Here is a 19,387-nt window from a genome sequence, read left to right as displayed (position 1 = left end):
TTTTGCAGTGTGGCAGCCCTTGTAGTGAGAGTACGCCAGTATGCGGCATGACGCGCCGTGCAATTTTTCTACACACATTTTTCATACGTGATAGGGAGTCTTATCTCATATACAAGGTCAATGCCCTTTACCCTTTCGGTGTCAACAAATCACAAGGCACCCTAGAAACACTTCACAAATAAAATATGCTCAGATCTTTCCTTTCTATCCCCTTTATCATCTGTAATGTTCTGCACGGCCGCTGCTTTTTAATTCCTTTATTTCATGCCACAACTCTGTATTACGAATATATACCTTAAAAAAATGCTTTGTTCGCTCTGGATTTTCCCGACGTAACCACTAACCTCCTTATCTTTCAGGATGCCTGCCAATTCCTGCCTGTTGTCCCGTTCCGTCTCCGTGCACGTGAACCTCCCATTTCTGTAACCGGTCTGGAGCCAAGATCACTTCGTTCACATAATCCCCTCCACACTCGAACACGGGTATTCCCTCCGGCCGTAGAATCCCGTACGGACCCTTTCTTCCCTCCGGGCTGTTGACCCACAATTCGCATGACCACTTAACACGTCCCACCTAACCCTTTAAATACCATGCCAATGATGAGGACGGTGCCCAGAAGAACAACAGTCTCTGTTCGAAATATCGGTGGCTCCTGTCCTGAGGCAACTCCCTTCGTACTCCTCTACCGGTTCGCTAGATTTCTACCCATCTACGTTTCTTTTTTATAAGTACCTGTCCGATACGACCTACAAAACGCGCACCGTGTGTATGAGTGAGAGGAGCTCATTATTTAAATAAAAGCACGGTCCTTTGATACTCTCTCTGGTCACGAAACTCTGCCGGAAAGTTAGCCTAGGAACCGGAGCTGCCGCGCGGCGGCGGGCGCATAAGCAGCAGGTGGTGACGGTCGCATCCGGCGCATCGTAGCCGTACGTCCGCGCGTGGGCTGAGCTGGCCGTTTTGGGTGGTTTTGAGCACAACAAACTAAATAAGGTTGTTCAGCGATGTGAATTTTGTTTTATTTTGCACGTGCACGGGTGTGCTGCGATATATAGCTCTCTGAGCAGTATAATCGGCTGCGGACGGAGGAGAACTTTCAGTGAGCAATGGCTTTCACATGCGGACGTCCAAATGGGAGTGAGCACAAATTTGCAGCGGCGCTTAAGGCGTTAACGATTCGGTACTGGCTTTGTTACTTTAAACCGCTGCATTTATCCAATTATCTCATCGGCACGTTATCTGTGCGTGTTTTGATCGCGTTTGATGTCTGAAAAAATGAAGACTCTAAACGGGCTACAGCAATGCACCCAATCATCATTTTCTGCAGATTTACTATTTTAGGTATAGCAGAACTCCACAATGTCGCTATCGCAGGCTGATTCCCACACCATCGAGATTTTAATAAACTACATTTTATGATTGTATTTTACATTTTACGAATCGCGAAACGACAGTGATCACAATCAGTGGCACTATCAATAAGGACTTTATATCACAGAACAACCATGGCCATGAATGACTGAATGGATTTTCATAATCAATTATGGTAATCGGCAAGAACAATGTTCCAAGGCAACTCATGCAATGACTAAATGTCTTACGGTCTTGGATGGCGCGACTTATTTCCACTGTTCACTGTCAGTGGTGAATCTTTCCTGACACCTGCAGCATGGCATGATCTGGGAGTAGCCAGGCTAAGCTTCTTGTTCTTTTCGCGAGAAAAGAAGTGCAGCCGACATCTCACAAAAATAAGAAAATAAGTACTTCAGCTGGCTTCTGGATGTGGTGCGCACTGCATCGAACGCTAGCACCCGGGCATGTGACATGCATGTGAGGTATATGTGACATCATCAGGTTGCACGGACCTGTGCCAACTTTCACTCCAGCTAGGATGTACAGCTTCTTTTGTGTGTCCCACAGCTTCTGCTCTATTCGGTCAAGTTGTGCAGACATGTGAATCAGTCTGGCATGACTTGTTGCAAGTTTCACTGCAGGCTAGAAAAGACATATTCATGAATGTGTCTTATTATAGCCTCTTGTTGGCTGCATTGCAGTCAAGTGTTACAACAGAGAAGATTCAACGTGTTTCCATGAATAGCAACGCATTTTCTGTTCTTTCTGTCTTGAACGCCGAGTTCTCCTGTTCTCCTTCCTGTAAAAGCGCTTTTCACACACTCGTGTCCACTTTGACTCAAAGCTGAAACGTGAGTCCTCTGTCCGAGGTATCGAACGCTTCCACTTCTCTTGGCATGGGTCGGCAACGCGAAAAACGATACATTTTCACCAGAATTATCATATCCCGAGCGACACGCCAGAACACAGCACATCTGCGGCATGCGGAGATAAGTCGAAATCTATTCACAGCCTAAGGATGCACGTGAATTTCACGAAGAAGTGTCTACATTGGTCAAAGCGAAGGCAGAAGAAGGGACATTTACGCGTATCAGCATGCGTTTTCTCCCCAAGTAGCTACGCGCGCGCCTCCGGGCGGCGGCGGTTCGCCCTAGGCAAACCTGACTGTTGGAAAAGGACCAGGGGTCGGATTCACAAACGCGATCGTAAGTTACGCTAAGATGCGCTAAGACGTCGTAGCCTGCGACGCCCGTACGACGGCGCCGTAGGCGCGATTCACAAAGCGATCTTAGTGGAGAGGGTACCCCCTTTGACGAGGAAGAGGAAGCTGCTCGCTTCCTGTCATGTGCACCTCCGAGAGAAACAGCCTATGCTATGGTGCGAGACTATGTTTTCGCTATGGTAACGATGACGAAAATTTGTAATTGCACCAATAAGAGTCGTCCCGTTAGAAGAAGACGAAGTTCTTCGTCCCCAAATGTTTTGTTACTGCACGTGCTCTCGGTCTTTCGGTAGCCATAATGGATGTCATGCAATCACAGGCGAAACGCGTTCGATGACACAGGAAATATATTCCCAGTATGTTCGTCTCCGGGAGGGGGCGAGTGAGGGTGTTTTGTAAGCGGTGTGTGGCGCCCAGTTTTGCAGCTTTTATGGCTTCTTTTGCCTTTCTTGTAGACAATTTGGAGGGGTGTTGGGGGTGTCTTAGCGGGTTGTAGGGGATGCTTCAAAAATCCCTGCGACCTGATTTTACAGAGCATAAAGCTGAAGCATTTGTTGAAGGTTACAAAAGCAAAAAAGTGCCTCAATGTCACTTCGGGGATGGTCTCGAAGGTTCTGTGGCAAAGTGCAATGCGTTGGCGCGTATTACGGAGTCTGTGTTTGCCGTCTCCAAATCCACCGCTGCCGAATAACGCTGCCATCTTTCTTCGTAAGACTGCTCGGGAGTTCTCGCAGGATTCCGCCGTAAGCTGCGAAGATTTTGCGACGCGCGTCCTTCGTGAATCTACACTTCGTCGTAACTTTCCCGTACGACGGAGATACGACAGATTCCGTCGCACGAGCTGTTTGTGAATCCGACCCCTGTTTTTCCAACGAAGCATTACTGCAGAAGAGCTGCAATGTCGTCGAACAACGAACTAGAACTAACAACCTAACAAGCTAACGAAACGTGCATGCCTCATGCTGGTGTCCCTTCTTCCTCTTTCTCTTTCTTACTTAAACTCCGGGTCGCGGGTGAGCGTGGCGTAGTACATAACCACGCACTGTAATGTTCGCTGGTTTCCGCATCACATGCCACTGTCTTCTGTTCTTTTAGCGTATGCTGTCAAGGCGTAAGGCCGTCAACGGAAGGGGTAGTCAGACACTGAAACTCGTCTGGAGGTCTTCTGTAGAACTCAGGTTGATGGTTTCTTGTACTTTGTTGTAACCAGTAGGATGTCCAGTAGGAAGGAAGGTCTGATAGTAACCGTGTTCCACATTAAGAAGTGGGGATTGTGGTACAACAGGATCATCTACGGGCTGAAAAGAGCGGACATCAGGCGGAACAAACAGAGCAAATTCATCCTTGTGGGTTGCTGTGAGTTCACAAAGCTCTCTTGTATGACGTTTCCTTGAGCTGGCAATCGGATGTCTTTCTCAGAAAATGCGGCTTCCTCTCGATCTGACTCTTTATTCCCCGCAGCTACAGCTTGACTAAGCAATGGGAATAGACTGCTCACAGTGTCTGCTATCAGAGGTTCGTCATACAGTTGCATACCTTGAAACGGAGCAAACAACAACTTTATTTTGGATTTGGAGAGTGGGGAGGTTCATCGCCACAGGCGATACTCTACCCCATTGCTGGTGGGAATGTGGGAAATAAAATAACGAGCCCCTTCACAATAACGATCGAAGTCCGATGGTGTGCAGAAACGTCAGAAGAGCTTTGAGCGCAGAGCGTTGCTGGGCTGGATTAGGCCAGGGACCAAGCAATTTCGATAGGGAGAAGGGGCGAGAGTCCAGCTGACGAAGAGACTCGGAGAGTGTGGTTCGGGAAGGTTGGTAGTGGGAGCAATGAAGAAGAATATGCTCCAGATTCTCAAGCACGCCACAGTGGCAGCAGGTGGGAGAGTCAACTTGCCTCAAGCGGTAACGCCACTGAGCTGTAAAGGCCACATCGAGGCGCATTCGGTGGATTAATGCAGCATCTTGACGAGAGCAAAATCCCATGTCACTGTGAAATATTGGGACGAGGTACAGGTTTTAACATGTGTTGTCGGAATATCCATCCTTTGATTATGCGTTGCGCCTGTAACTTCCAGAGTCGCACATGTGCTTGACGAAAACAGCTGACCCAAGCTTTCGTCGATTATTCCTGATTTCGTCTCGCATCTATCTTGTCCGTTCACTGCTGGCTCTGCAGCATTGAACTCCTCAAACTGGTTCTTTCCAGATCCTGCTTTCTCGTGTATTCCGGACGGAGTGATCCCGAAATAAGTGCCGTGACGACAATTCTTCAGAAGACGGTACAATATGCAGTTTTAGAAGCTTAGGAACGCTTACGTGTTCCTGTGAGTAGCTTGTTCCAGAAGTTCCTCGGTCACAGTCAGGTAGTCTTGCTGTGAGTACGAGATGACGGATGCCATAGCGGCCATCGCTGCTCACGCGCGCGAGCGACATGGTCGAACACCATATCAAATGATTGTGATTGTCAGTTATCGTGAGTCAAAATGCCAAGCCCTGCCGCCAGGAGAAGAAGACAGTACCAAGTACGCAAGAAACAAGATGGCGGTGGGGCCTGCCGTAGTATTTTTATGCTGCTCATTGTGATTGTAAGTAACCATTTCGTACACGCGACGGAATGGATTGCAACAACGGAGCTCCTCAACAGCGTAATATCCAAAGGCTTCACGGGTAAGGGTTTGAGATTTGCCATGCGGGAGCGTCACGACGTAATTAACCGTACCGTCTCCTTCCAAGGTGCCCTAAACGTCAACAGCGTCATTCTCGGCTATCGCGATGTTGTTCATTACATTATTTTCATTTATTTACTCTTATTGTTATCTAGCCGGCCTATCCTGCTACTTTTATCTTAGACGGGATGATCAACCTCCTTCCGTCGCACGGTAATCGATGGCGAGCTAGGCTCGCCGCGCGCAGGACGGGACCGGCGTCGAAATCCATCATTTTTCGTGTTCTACTTTCCTTTTTGTTTTGTTTTTGCCGCTGGATCGTCGGCACCGATATGCCTCATGACGAAATGATGTAAAGTCAGCACCTGCTTTTCTCTGTTGAAAGAAAAAAGGCAAAGAAATTTCGAAGGTAGCAAATTTCGAAGATGACTTCTTAAAAATGTATTCTTCTTAAAAAAAAAGTTGAACACAAACGAAACTCACATCACGTAGTGGTAAATTCGTATAGTAAAGCTAAATGCAGTTGACCTCATGCGTCTACATAGCGTACTTCTTTTATTACAATGTTTGCACATGGTTACTGGGACTTTCCCCTAGACTTTCCACCCGACGGCTTGCCATGGGCCACTATTAAAGCCTCTGTCTGACTTTTTTGACGAATTGAATTTTTCAGTATTTCACGAGTCCTGAGGCTAGAGGTTCGTTCGAATATGTGTAGCGTTCTCAGAAGGGTAGCTTTCTATAATAGATAATCCACCCTTCGTTGCAACTACGATAATGGGTGCCGCTACCTTTCTGCTGTAGTCGTTCCTTGAAATCAGGGCATCAGTATGATCTTGGCTTAAAGGGACCATGAAAGGATATTTAACAAGCATATGGTCAATTTCAATTAGTTACTCTTTCCTAAAGCATTCATTCTGTGAAGTATTGTGTACAGAACGTGTTGCCGCTATAACGTCATCGGTGACATCCTACTTCTCCTCGTTATACCCGAAGTGGCAGTTAAGGATGAACGCGCGGATTCATGCTTTTGAGCTTTTTTGAGTCAGCTTTTTTCTGGTGCAAAAAAATTGCACACATCAAAACCTTTTGCGCTATTCGGTAAAATGACAGACACACACTTTCATCAGTCTTATTCTGAAAATTTTGTGGATATCCGTCCGTACTCCTTTAAGTCACAATTGGCGCAGAAGCTCGTTAAATTGCTCAATAATGCGAGGGCGTTACCTCCGATTTCGTCGAAAACTGCCCAAATGAGCTCGTTTGTATGCATCAGGTCGCCCTGTAATTCCGTCGTGAACATTTCCTCCAACACAACTCTTCCTGTGACCGTCATACAGATTACAGTATAAACATTGGCAAATCGCAGTCTCAGATACTTACGTGAAATGATATCTGTTCTCTTTCCATACTAGACGCATAAGTTTCGTTAAATTGGGTCGTCCCCAGTTGAAGTAGATACAGGGTGTCCCAGAAAACGTGTCATTGAATTATAATAATAAAAAAAAACTACGCCACCTAGAATCATGCGATCAACTGCATTTGTTCTTATTAGGTTTTTGCCATCTTCTAAAGCTAATGTCATGTACCCCAAGTTTAATTATGTAAACATTTGCGAACTGAACTCGGAAATTTGCCAAGTAAAGGTCACTTTTTTATCCCTCCAATGTGAAGAGCGTGTCTAATTTACTCAAATTAATGATAATTGACAGGGGTATTCAGGAGCCATCCCATCGGGAAAAATAGCCGAACATCATGCTCTACGGAGGTAGCACAGAATAGCGCACGATGAATTTTTCAGCGCAATCTTTGTCAGTCCGACGAAAGGAGGTTAGAAACCCAGCCCACCCCGGCATCGCGGAACGAGAAAACACAGGCACGGCTTATCACGTATGACTTTAGCTGGGATAATGCTTTCCCTCTCCCAATTTTAAGAACTGTTACTTTTTCTACTATCACTCTGTGGGCTGGCTTCGGAACCTCCTTTCGTCGGACTGAGAGCGATTGCGCTCAAAAAGTCATCGCGCGTTATGGTCCGGTGCTCCGAAAAGCATGATATTCGGCTATTTTTTTCGATGGGATAGCTCGTGAATATCCCTGTCAGTTATTATGAATTTGAGTGAAATCGGCACGCTCTTCATATTGGTGGGGTAAAAAAGTGACCTTTACTTGGCAAATTTCCGAGTTCAGTTCGCAAATATTTACATAATTAAACTTGGGGTACGTGATATTAGCTTTAGAAGGTGGCAAAAACCTAATAAGAACAAATGCCGTTGACCGCATGATTCTGGGTGGCGTAGTTTTTTTATTATAATTCAATTACACGTTTTCTGGGACACCCTGTATGTATCGCACTTGTCCGTGTATTCACACGACCGTGTTTTCTGACGGCGCAGCGACTGAAGGAGCGAGAGGATAAATGATAAGGGGGATGAGGCTACGCCCTCCTGGAATGCCTACACAGGTAGTGTTCCAATGTGCTGTCAGCTTAGCGGCCGGGGATAACGTTCGCGCTGCAGTTGAAGGTTGCAGCATTAATTTTATGTGCACGGCGCTTGGTACCCAATGGACGAAAGAAGGCGAAAAATGATGGCTCTTACTGTTGTCATTGACGATAGTGAATGTTGCCATGAAAATAAGCGGTTAAGGAAGGTATGGACGAAAGAATGGTTGTTGAGGAAACAGCACGGTCTGCAAAATAGCCTTCTACGGGAGCTACGACACGAAGACGCATGTGTCTACCGGAAGGTTAGGAGAATGGATGTGGCTACTTTTGAATACATTCTGCTCCGCATAGCAAAGCGCATAAGGAGAATATAGAGACGAATATGCGTGACAGTATATTAGCCAGTGATCGTCTTCTTTCCATAACCCATCTGCAACAGGTTCGTTCGAATTATGTGTGCTTAAACATGTCTCTAAATGCATAAAGCGTTCGTAAATAAGACTGAGCGAGAAAGAGCGTAGGAGAGAGTGCTATGAAAGCTGTGTGTTTTCGTTTTCTACCATGACTCCGCAGCAGTCAACGGTGTTGAGTGTGATGTAAACCAGAGACGGCTGTGGTGTTAAGGTCGCACCTTTCAAACACAGTAAAGCAGCGTCACCGCATAACACGCGCAAACCATTCCCGCGAATGATGGCTGGCTCACTTCTAATTGGAGGACAGAGTGGAGCGTACACCTTTTTTGTGTCAATGCTGTGTGTGTGGTAGTTCTGCCGCACGTTCTGCTAAAGCAAGAAACTTTGTCCTCTTTCTGCAGAAGGCAGGTCTTGCTCAACGACCCATCTAACAGTTTGCTCCCCCCGACGAACTCATGCACCGTCTACGCATCTCCACTGTCAGTTGTGAGCACCGTAGTCGCAGTGAATTCGTAATAGGATAACTGAATTTTATTTCGTAGGTTACATGCTAGATATAGGATAAAAAAGCCTGGTCCAGTTTTCCTCTCTTTCCCTGTGACGCTCTCAAGGAGAGCGAAGAGGGCGCACTCCCAAACTTGTTACTCATGCGGTCCAGGTAGAGAACAACAGGCTTTATGCTGGGCACTATACCTAAAATGGATTACCAGTGATAGGATTTCGTGCGAGAAAAGGTTGAGTCCGTGTCCAGAACCCTTCCCCCCCTTGCACCCAAGTGGATAGCGACTGGCTAAAGGCTCGCAGACGTCGCCCCCCCCCCCCCCCCCCACACACACACCCAAAGTACTTCGCTGGGGCCGCCCCTGAAACGCTTCGTGCGGCCACGCGTCCGCTTTCGGTCGTGTCTCGTGGTTCTCTCTCTCGGGCGTCGGCCGGGGCCGCCTCCGTTGTCATTCGATACCTGTATTTAGAGAAGCAGCGATGCCTGGCGGTGGATTCTTACTTCACTAACACCACCCTTCATCCTGTATCCTCCGTCTGTCTTGCTTTTCTTGTTTTCCTATAGTTGTGACGACGGCCACTTCTGTGTGGAAAACAACGGCGAGCCGATCCTGTCATTAACCCCCTCCCCCCTTCGTGTCAATTGGGATAAACGATAACTGACACAAAAAACCGTTTGCCCTCCTCTCTCTTCGAATCAGAAGCGACGACCCCATAGCTCGTGGCCATGGTTGACGCGTAGCGAGCTATGCCGTGAAGTTCGGTTTTTAGACTGCAGAAATCTGAAGGTTCGGGTCCGATCCCCTCCTCTGTTACCTTCCAATTCCTGCGTTTTATTGGCCCCATTGCTTTAGGCGTTGGACAGGCCATGTTTTTGTGTCTACTGCCTTCATACACTAATTGCAATAAAACGTTGATCGCATATACCGATGGCATAGCGAGGTAGAATTCACCACCATGAACCCGCACCGCTGGTAGTGCAACTAGAACGGGAAAAGAACCACTCTAGGAAATAATCCTTTACCATTCAAACAACCCTTATGATATTTCCTGATGTCTTTTTTTTTGGGGGGGGGGGGTACGTTACCGTCCTACCCATCCATATAAAGTTATGGAACAACACGAAATTTACGAATTCGCATATCGCGTTGTATAAGAAGCTCCCCCAGTGAATAATTACGAAATAATGACATTGAAAAGTGAGACGCTATAACGTAAGTACGTCAATATGTTGTATTTTTAGTACTAGCTGTGTCCAGGGGTAAAACACGTTACTTTGAAGCGCTGTGGCAGTTCCCAAACTGTGTTGGTGCGATGGATGAGAAACACGTAAAAATAGTGAAACCGAAGAAAACTGGCTCCCTTTATTACAACTGTTCGTCCTCGTTGATGCCTGTCAGAACACAATGTATGCACACAGTGGCCTCTCGCAAACGCATCGCATGACGTGATGGTGACCTCGGGGTGCTACCTGTAAGCTTGTGTAATGACAGCCCTAAAATATTATACCATTACATGGTTAATTTATGATGCCAGACAACTATTAATATGCGCGACCCCCGCAGTGGCCAGCTCGTGGATTAAATTTTTAGCCCCTTTGGCTACGTGGCGTGCAACCTATACTGCTCACACATTTTCTCGTTTTTAAACGAAACTGAGCCGATACCTTCTGGTTTGGAACGCGAGCATGTAGCCAACTCGTTAATAATTAACAGGTCCTCAACTGATACAACGACTGCGCCGCGAATATGGGGACCCAAAAAGTGCTTTGGTGTACATGGCTACCGTTGCTTCCACATCCGCGTGTCTCTGTTCCATTTCAAAGGCGATATTTTCCCATATCGCATGTTTCCTTGCTACATTTCGGTATTGCTCATCATCGGCAAGTTTTCACAAAATCAGGTGTTGCTCTACGAGGTGTATTAGATAAAGAACAAAAGAGCTTATCACATTGGCAACAGGTTTTTTTTTTTTTTTTTTTTCGTCCTCCTGGAAGGCTCTGCACGTCAGTCGTCAGATTCTGTGCCTCGCGAACAAACTATCCGTGTGGTTCTTTCTGGCGGACGGCGCTGCCGAGCGCAGTGATGTTGCACAAGGCTCTTTCATATCTCGCCAAAAATAAGATAAAAACTTGCGCGCTTCGTACATTCTGCTGCACGATAAGCCCCGTCCGCGACCCAATGGTTGGATGATTGCGTGATTATGCTGGTACCTCCTTTTCCTCCTTCAGTCGCTGCGCAGTCAGAAAAGGCGCTCGTGTGAATACACGGTGTGTTACGAGTTCCCGTGGCTTTGTGGCTACAGTGATGGCATTCCACGCCGAGACTGGGGTGACACGGGTTCGAATGCGCAAATGTCAGCACAGTTCCCTGTGAAGTCGGCCCAAAACGCGCTATCCCCCCTGGGCGATATTCCGCTAGACAGGCAGGCAGATCGCTCGGGAATATCACACCACCGCCAGTACTGCTTGTGTATTCTCGTGTGTGTCACTATCCTGCCCTCCGTGTACGCATAGTCAATCATTTTCCCGCTGAGGATTTTATCCTGCCTTAACAGCGCATTTAAAATGAGTCGTCGTCAGTGCAACACCTCCGTTTTTCAAATTCACACTTTCCTTAAACATTCAACAACATTCATTCTAATACTGCAACTGATCCCAAGTTTTCCCAAGCGGAAGTTTTCGGAATAGCATATGCGACAAGTATCCCCGTGATATATCCATGACTTAGACTTCGAAAAAGAATTGGCTTAGATGTGGATTAGTGTGTTAAAGGAAAATTATTTATTAAACTCAAGAACGGAATAAGAACTGCTACTGCATTAGTTGCTTCGTGCAGACATTCCTAGGAATGTCTGCACGAACCTGAAAGGTTAGCCAAGACAGGGCTGGCTGTTGCCTAAACTGCCGGCCCAGCTCACCTGTATGCGTTCCGAATGCGATAGCAAATGTTCCAGGAAGGCCTGTCTTCTGCAACTCCCATCCTGAAATGCAAAGCATCAAGTGTTTTCAGCAAATTTACCTTGCGGTATTTAACTAAGCGGTTTAGTACCTGTTTACCGCTTTGTCATAACCAATCTGATATTCAAGAGGAAAACCATTACGTGGTTTACCGCAAAATCTCTCTCTAGAAAGAAAATATAAATCGAAATGGCAAGCGAATTCGTATGTCTCGATGCTGCATGATGCAGAAAATTGCTCGATACTTGTGCGCTATTCGCAAAATTCTTCATACTCCAACGCGACGAGCCTCACTGGTAATAGTTGAATCTTAATTGGCAATGATTCTGCGGGAACACGTTCTGTACATCTGTTGAGTTCTGACCTATAGGAAGCCGACAAAATACATACGAAAGAACTTGGTTTCGGTACTCACTTGCTTCTCAGCTTCCTAAAGAGGTCCTCCTGTCCAGCGTAACTAAAGGGTTGATCAGTGAGCAGAATGTATTTGTCCTGAGTACATATCCTAGAGCCATCTGGGGAGTACACTGCAGATATGCATGAAAAACAAGTTAATACAATGTTCATTTCAACACACACACATACATGGGATGATTACGTGATATGGCCGTTCATGGCCTCAGAGTGCTATTGTTTGCTATCCCAACAGTTTACTATTGCCACACAGGAAAATCGTGCTTTTCAGTACACTCTAAATCGTTTTACACCTTAAAGGGTGTAAATCAAAATGTTCATGGCGCACACCTTTTAAGATGTATTTTAACACCCTCATGGCAATTGGGGTGTAAAGGGTGTAACGCCGAATAAAACTGCTGGGTTTATGGCAATAAGCTGGTAACTGTGTATTCACAATTACCAGCATATTGCGCATAATCACATTGAGGTCCACATATGTATGCACATCAAGGTGATTAAATATGTGTATAAACATGCACAGCCGACATACAGACAATCATGTATATGGCGTGGCAGCTGTGCATGGCAATCAAGCATGGCAGCTGTATATAGCTTTTCGTGAAACTGTAGACCTTCTCATGCGCAGTATGCATGTTCCTATGCATGGTCATTACTTAGAACGCTGCATTTATTCGTTTCTTCAAGGCTTTGCAGTGTTGTACCCACAAATATCTAACCCCTGTAAAATGCATTACGTTGTTCACTATCCGCGACTCATCATGATGTTTGGTCCTTTCCTATCTGTATGGTTGTATGCGTTTCGAAGGGAAACACCAGCATTTTAAAGATGTTTGCAGAAAAACTCGACATTTTAAGAACATAACCCTTTCATTAGCAAGAAGACATCAATTTTATCAAATGTATGTGTGGTCGCAGCCCTTCATCAGAAATGCCACATCTACTGATGGTTCCAAGGAGATTCACGCAGAATCTTTAGTTTATGTGAAAAGTGCAGTTGATAATGATAACACATTTGCTGTTGGCTGTTGTTGCCAAGGAATCTTCAGAGGAGGACTTACCGTGTTACATACATGTTATTAACTCTGATACCATTTTTCTCATACAAACATTAACTACAGTTGAGTATGATGAGCACTATCATGTATTTGTTCTGTCTTGCAATGAGGAGCAACGTGTTTTAAGAACTTTAAGCACTATCTCAACAGATCTTCTAAATCTGCATGCATTACCAGATGGTAGACTTGTTGTAGATCCAGGCCATGCACTGTTGTAATGTAATTTCCTGTTCCCTGTTGTTGTATATATTGACTTTTGTTCATGTGAACGAAAACAAACACTCCCTTTCTACACCCGGGCGACACACTATCACCATATTTCACCTGAGGGTGGAGTACACCAACGTTACACCCTCAGGAACTTCCAAAACAAAGTTGTAGGGTGTGAAAGGGGTGTGATCTTTGTTAATACACCTATTTTATACCTTTAAAGGTGTGAAACAATTTAGAGTGTACAACATGCCGGTAACTCAAAGTGTATTGCCGATGTACCACCACCACTATGGCCAGAATACTTAAGTACATTATTCACTCGTAGATGTCCAGAAAACTTAAACCCTACCATCTTCATTATTCGTCATGAGAATACGCAACAGTCACTGTTGCGATCCTTTACTTTAATTCAGAGATCAGACGAAGGGGAGAAACTTAAGTTCCACCTATGAACATTTAGGAGTTCCACATGCATGCAAAAGAAACCATGCATCAAGTCAGGTTGAATACGCGAGGGTCACTAGCGTTTTTTGCATTCAGTAATCCATCACAATAACTTGCAGTGTCTGCGTTTGCCTTACCAAACGATTCATCCCAGAATGCCAGGGTTTTTGACCTGTACCTGGAAGCATAAAGTATGACAAATGCTGTTTCTGATGATGCAATGAATGAACTCGATGGTATCAACAGAGTCAACTTGGGCGATTAAAAGACACAGCTCGAAAAAGCAAACATAACGAACGCATAACTGTATAAAGTACTTGTAGTATCCTTATGGGAAATCAAGACGGAAAAGTGAGTATGAAACTTCATTCAAACAAGAGCGAAACAGAACAGGAGACATTAATTCGTGAACGATGATGCCGCGGGGATGAAAAAAAAAAGATACTGAGTGAAAGGGGAAATTAAGGAAATCAAAAGATAACGAGGGGCAAACAGGGGCTTCGAGGATGGAGACGTCATTGCTGCTTTGCTAAAGCAGTGTCCCTGCGAGTGGACACCTAATTGGATTCCCGGTGGTGGCGGTGGCGATGATGAAAGGGCTCGCCGTTGTCGGCCTCACAGAGGTGGGCAACGTCACGACTGACGCCCTGGGGGAATGTGCGTCCTGGGCAGACTTCTAAGGGAACTGTGCCGACATATGTCTGAAAGCATGTGAGGAAAACCCAGGAAAAACCCCAGACAACACAGCCGGCATCGGGATCCGAACCCAGGTACCTCCCAGGAGCATATACTCAGATGGAATGCGAATGGGAGCGCAGAGGTAGGCCTGGAAGTTTGGGCAATGCACGCCACCTCGTACAGTCTGTACAGGGCGTCCTGATAGAAAGTGTCATTAAATGTACAAAAAAAATCTACGTGAGATAAATATGGAAACCTTGTGCACGACACTGGCAGCCGTTTGTGCCACCCAAAACAGGTGTTTTCTGTGAGTGTACCTCATTAATTTGTTTAATTACCTTAATTGAACTCATTAATTTGCAAAAGAAAGCTAAGGCTTTTTGCGTCAATTAGAAAGCCCTGACGACAGCACACCATTTCAGTCACTGACACAGAATCTTTCAGAATGTTTGCACAAAAATTTCTATACGAGGCCGTGCGAACACTGTTGCGGTAAGCGAAGAGGGTGAAAGAGGGACTGGAAGCACAGGTAAGTGTGCAAGTCTCCTGAATGGTTTGGTTGCCAGACCGAGAGGGGAGATATCGAAACGGCGATTGGTTCGAATCTTGCGAGTAAGCACTTGGCCTTGGGGACGGCGTAAGAAGGGAAGAGCTGTTAGAGGCGCAAGGACCATGCGAGCTGTATCAACGGGTGTCTGGAAAGCGCAGATAAAAACCGGGAACGTTCACAGGCATGTTTCTGGCTTCCTCGAGTAATACTTGGCTTAGACGAGGAGGATGTTGTGTCTTGCTCGGACCACAGCCAGTTCCAGAACACTTTATTGATCACGATGGCACTCATGCCTTTACACATGCGCCATAGTGGCGACACCACAGAGGACGTGCGTTTCCCCTTCCAGGATAGTAGTCCCAAGGGGAGAGCGAAATGTATTGAAGATGTACTTCCATGACTCAGCGCTAGCAGCGGGAGAGTCCAAGGCAGCGGGAGAAAGACCCCTTGTGAGTTATGCCGTTGATATTGATGAAAAAAATAATAATAGGGATACATTGAAGTAGTCACACAACAAATTCGGCCACTCCCATAACAGACCCCACCCCCAAAGGGGAAAAATAGAAAAGGGACACCCCTCCCCACGCTTTCGCGATAACTATCGCCCAATGGCCAAACCACGGGTTAACGTACCGCACACGGTCCAACGCGGACGTTTGAATAAATGTCACAAGCGATAGCGAAGCAGCATCCCTCTTGTCATGTGGCCAATGACGCAGCACGCTCACGATGTCAAAGTTCAGGTTGTCCGGTCGGCCGAGAGCAGATTTCATGGTAGCCCTTTGAGGTGCATATCTAGAACAGTGCACGAGAACGTGCTGAGTGTCCTTCATGGTTACCCAAAGTGTACAGTTCGGTGAATCAGCCTTCCCAATTTTATGGAGGAATTGACGCCCGCATGGCACGTTCAGCCGGAACGTGTGCAAGAGCGTCTCGATAAACCGAGATAACGTGGACGGAACTTTAAATTTCAGATCGGGGTCAACTGGATGGAACAAAGAGAAGTTCCCGTCGCCTTGTAGCCATTGCTGTATAGTCATACCCTGTGTATGTCTCGGTACACGGACCTCAATATGTCATGCACATTGGTTTTTGGCGTACGGCACAAGATGTTTTGATGACTACGGATGTTGTAAATCGGCTACTTCTTCAGCCACTTACGCCTGTGTGTCCAGGAATCCATTCAAGTATCCATTCATCCGAGCACATTCTTCTCCATTTCCCATACTACCATGCATCCCTCAACGAGATAGAATCCAGCGCCCGCCCTCTCACAACACTGCATGGTCTCTGGCCACATCCAGCACACCAACGCTCTGTCGTCAAGGCTCTCTTCACCTTTCTGGACACTACAGGACTTCGATCCTTATAGTGAAGGGGCTCATTATTTCATTCCCCGCATCACCACCAGCAATGGGGTAGATTACAGCCTCCGGCGATGAAACTCTCCATCCGTAATCCCGTAATAAAGTTGTTGTTTTTTGGCCAGCATCCCTGGATTGCTTGTACACTCTCAGAATGTCGTGAACCACGGACTAAGCATTAAGCGTACGCAACGGACTGAACGGACAACATTACGCAGGAATGATATATTATTGCTTGTGGTCAAGCCTTGGAATCGCTCTGTATGATCCATTGCGCTGCAGACGGCTACCACACCAAATGTTGAAGAGCGAGTAGTATGCCGACAAGTTCTGCCGTTGTTGAGGATGACCTATGGTATTGAAGTGACATTCCTTTCCTATCGTGTTCGGGGACAACAAAGCCAGACGGAGACCCATCTGCGGCCGTCGACCCATCAGTGGAAATAGCTGTCCTGTTGTGGTTATTTTCTATCGTGGATAGACTGTACTGTCTCAGCGCAGCAGATTGCAGAGCTGACCTTGCCGTGTGACTCGACCAGGTACGAGGCAGTATTTTATGCGCTTTACCCATAACTTCACGGTATATCGAAAGGCAAAATGATGGGCAACCTCCCAGGTTAAATACATTACGCTCTAATAGGTCATAATTGTCGAGGTGGTAAACCTCCTGGCATGGTGCTACCGGTAGTCAGTTATAGCTGCTCATGACATACTGTAGCACGTGATGTGATGGGACGATCTCCTACGAGTCGAGTTGTTGCTGGTGTACACTGATCACTTCTCTAAGTGGGAGGAGCTATCCTCTCTTGGGAAGCAGGGCTCAGATCGGATATCACCTGCTTCGTGAGTCATTGTGATGATGCGGCTTTCCGTCGCAGCTGATTACTCATAATGCCCCTACTTCGTAGTTGGGGCGCTCGCCGACTCATGTGCGGCCTTTGGGTTCCAGCGCACGGCCCCGTATAATCCGTAGGCGAACATCATGGAAATTCTGTATCGCTACCTTAACAGCATGCCGGTAACCTTAAGCGACACGCATAAGAGTTCTGATGAGCGTCTACCTAAGTTCGGCGTTGCAACCAAAACGACGGTAAATAGGTCAACGAGGTTCTCTACTACGTACCTGAACTTCGCGAAATGGATCAGTTTTCCGATGGAGAACGCCGATAACTCGTAAGCCTATCGAAGTACGCGAGCGAGTTTCACAGTCGGCTCTCTCACGCGGTAAATTCCACAAGGCCGTCCCGTTTTGGGAGTAGTCTGGGCAGGGTACCATCAGGTTGGCGAAAGCCGGAGGTGATCGACCTCCCTGTCCCGACGCCGAATCGAGGGCACATGAAGTGCAAGTACACGTCGGACACACAAAGGCCTGCTTGGTGCCCAGCCAGGGCTCCTGGTCAGAACTGATACAGGGAACCAAGTCGCATCAGCGCACGCGATCGCTGGGATCGAGGCGAGCGACCTGTGAGCCAGAAGAACAAAGCGCCTCCATCTCCTGATTCACTGGTTCCTGCAGATTTCTTCGCAGATCACGCCGTCCAGCAGTATATGTGCTCTGTGATTTCCGCCCAGACATCACTGCCGTGGTGGACCTCGGGCTGGCAGTCCCTGTATCAGCCATTCAACGGCCATACCTCATTGCGATAACTGACGGGGCAGCCCAACACCCGATGCCTGTGCATCCGACCCCGAGCTCGGTAGCCCTCGAGGTGGACAATCTGGAAATCAAGGGACCAAATCCGGTGACCCTGCATTCGGTGGATGGGGTTCTGACTGAAACCACGTACGGAAGGCCATCGCTGGCATCCCCAGAACGGCCTTGCGCGGCCGGGAGTGTGTAATCTCGCATCCAAGAGGTGTTTGGGGAAGCAAATTGGGGAAGCGATTGCTTTTTGTGCAAGACTGACATTCAACACGGTAGTTGTACACATACAGGATACACAAAGGTATCGGGTTGAAGAAAAGCACCCCATTTTGCTCTTTTCAGGGAGAGTCTCGTGTGTTAGTCAGATGTGACTCTGAACAGCATTTGCATCCCCGAACTTATTGCCACTTGTACGAGCACATCGGCAAAGGGGTATAAGAATAGGGGTCATCCTTTAAGATCCCGCAGTCGCTCCTCTCTTGCCTTCGAGACAAGATCATGTTACACTTGTGCTTGCACGCCGTCCTTATAAGAGGTAGTCAATTTCGAACGCGAGGAAACAAGGGGTGATATGAAAGCTTATTAAATGAAAAATAAGCAAAGGTCAGCCAGAACAAGAAGGAGGAAACAAGCACGGCTAGATGGCAAGGGGATAGTCATTTTACCCTGTCTGACCAAATCTACCCGTACTTGAAAATCAGTGATTTATTCAGACCCCCTCCGCACCCAAAGCGACAGGTTGTTGGCTCGACCTGAGGCGATGACGCTGTCAACTTGGTGGAAGAGTAAACGTCTCTTATAGACACTTGTACTGGAGCGGAGACGATTTTAACTTTCCAAAATGTTAAATTGGACAACGCTGCCGTAACTATGTACCAACCCGCCCAGTTGAGCTCAGCAAATGTGTCGTGTCTCGTTTACACTGTGAGTCCATCATCGAGGATACCAAGTGCTAATTTCCCTGTAAATATGAACTGTCACATGTTTTATTGGACCCTTGTGAAATTGCTCGCACCGGTTGAGTGAGCAATCCGTCCATTTTCTTACCCGAGGAACTTGTTGAGCTATGTTGCAAGAACAGATCCTGTTAGCCGTCCCCTACCCTCTTGATAACCTCATTTTCCCATCGTCACACTCTGAGCTACTTTGTGTATCTTTGTGAGTCGATTTGCTGGTTTGCGAGTCTGTGTCCACTTCATATTTGCGTTACTGTAACATTGAAAATCCGTACTATCATAAACCAAATAAAGTTGTTGCGTTACTGCGCCCCTTATGTGTTGTTCTTGTATAGTGTATTTTCAGACTCAAGGAAGTGTTGCCCGCATATTATTGTGTTCAGATATCAGGGTCATCCCGACAAAATGCTCTACATTAAGGTTCTCGCACATTGCGGTTCCGCACACTATTCACGCTGCAAAGGGTAGGTGCCTAGGACGCTTTCCTCCACAACTTCACT

The 19,387-nt window shown here is 46.7% G+C and overlaps 1 protein-coding gene across 3 annotated transcripts in view; it reads right to left on the bottom strand.

Moving 5' to 3' along the window:
- The window catches only part of LOC135373476 (uncharacterized), an 87,028-nt gene that overhangs the window by 50,083 nt on the left and 17,558 nt on the right, over positions 1-19,387 (bottom strand). For all 3 annotated transcript variants that reach the window (XM_064606664.1, XM_064606674.1, XM_064606667.1), the window contains exons 5-7: positions 13,832-13,872; positions 11,981-12,092; positions 11,526-11,588 (exon numbers count right to left, since the gene is read on the bottom strand). In XM_064606664.1, the coding sequence (XP_064462734.1) occupies positions 11,526-11,588; positions 11,981-12,092; positions 13,832-13,872 (216 nt within the window). The remainder of the gene's footprint in view (positions 1-11,525; positions 11,589-11,980; positions 12,093-13,831; positions 13,873-19,387) is intronic.

The sequence above is a fragment of the Ornithodoros turicata genome, chromosome 1, assembly GCF_037126465.1.
Source record: "Ornithodoros turicata isolate Travis chromosome 1, ASM3712646v1, whole genome shotgun sequence".
In the NCBI taxonomy this organism is placed as follows: domain Eukaryota; kingdom Metazoa; phylum Arthropoda; class Arachnida; order Ixodida; family Argasidae; genus Ornithodoros; species Ornithodoros turicata.
The sequence above is the reverse complement of the archived record's forward strand: the minus strand, read 5'-3'. Positions and strand labels throughout refer to the sequence as shown.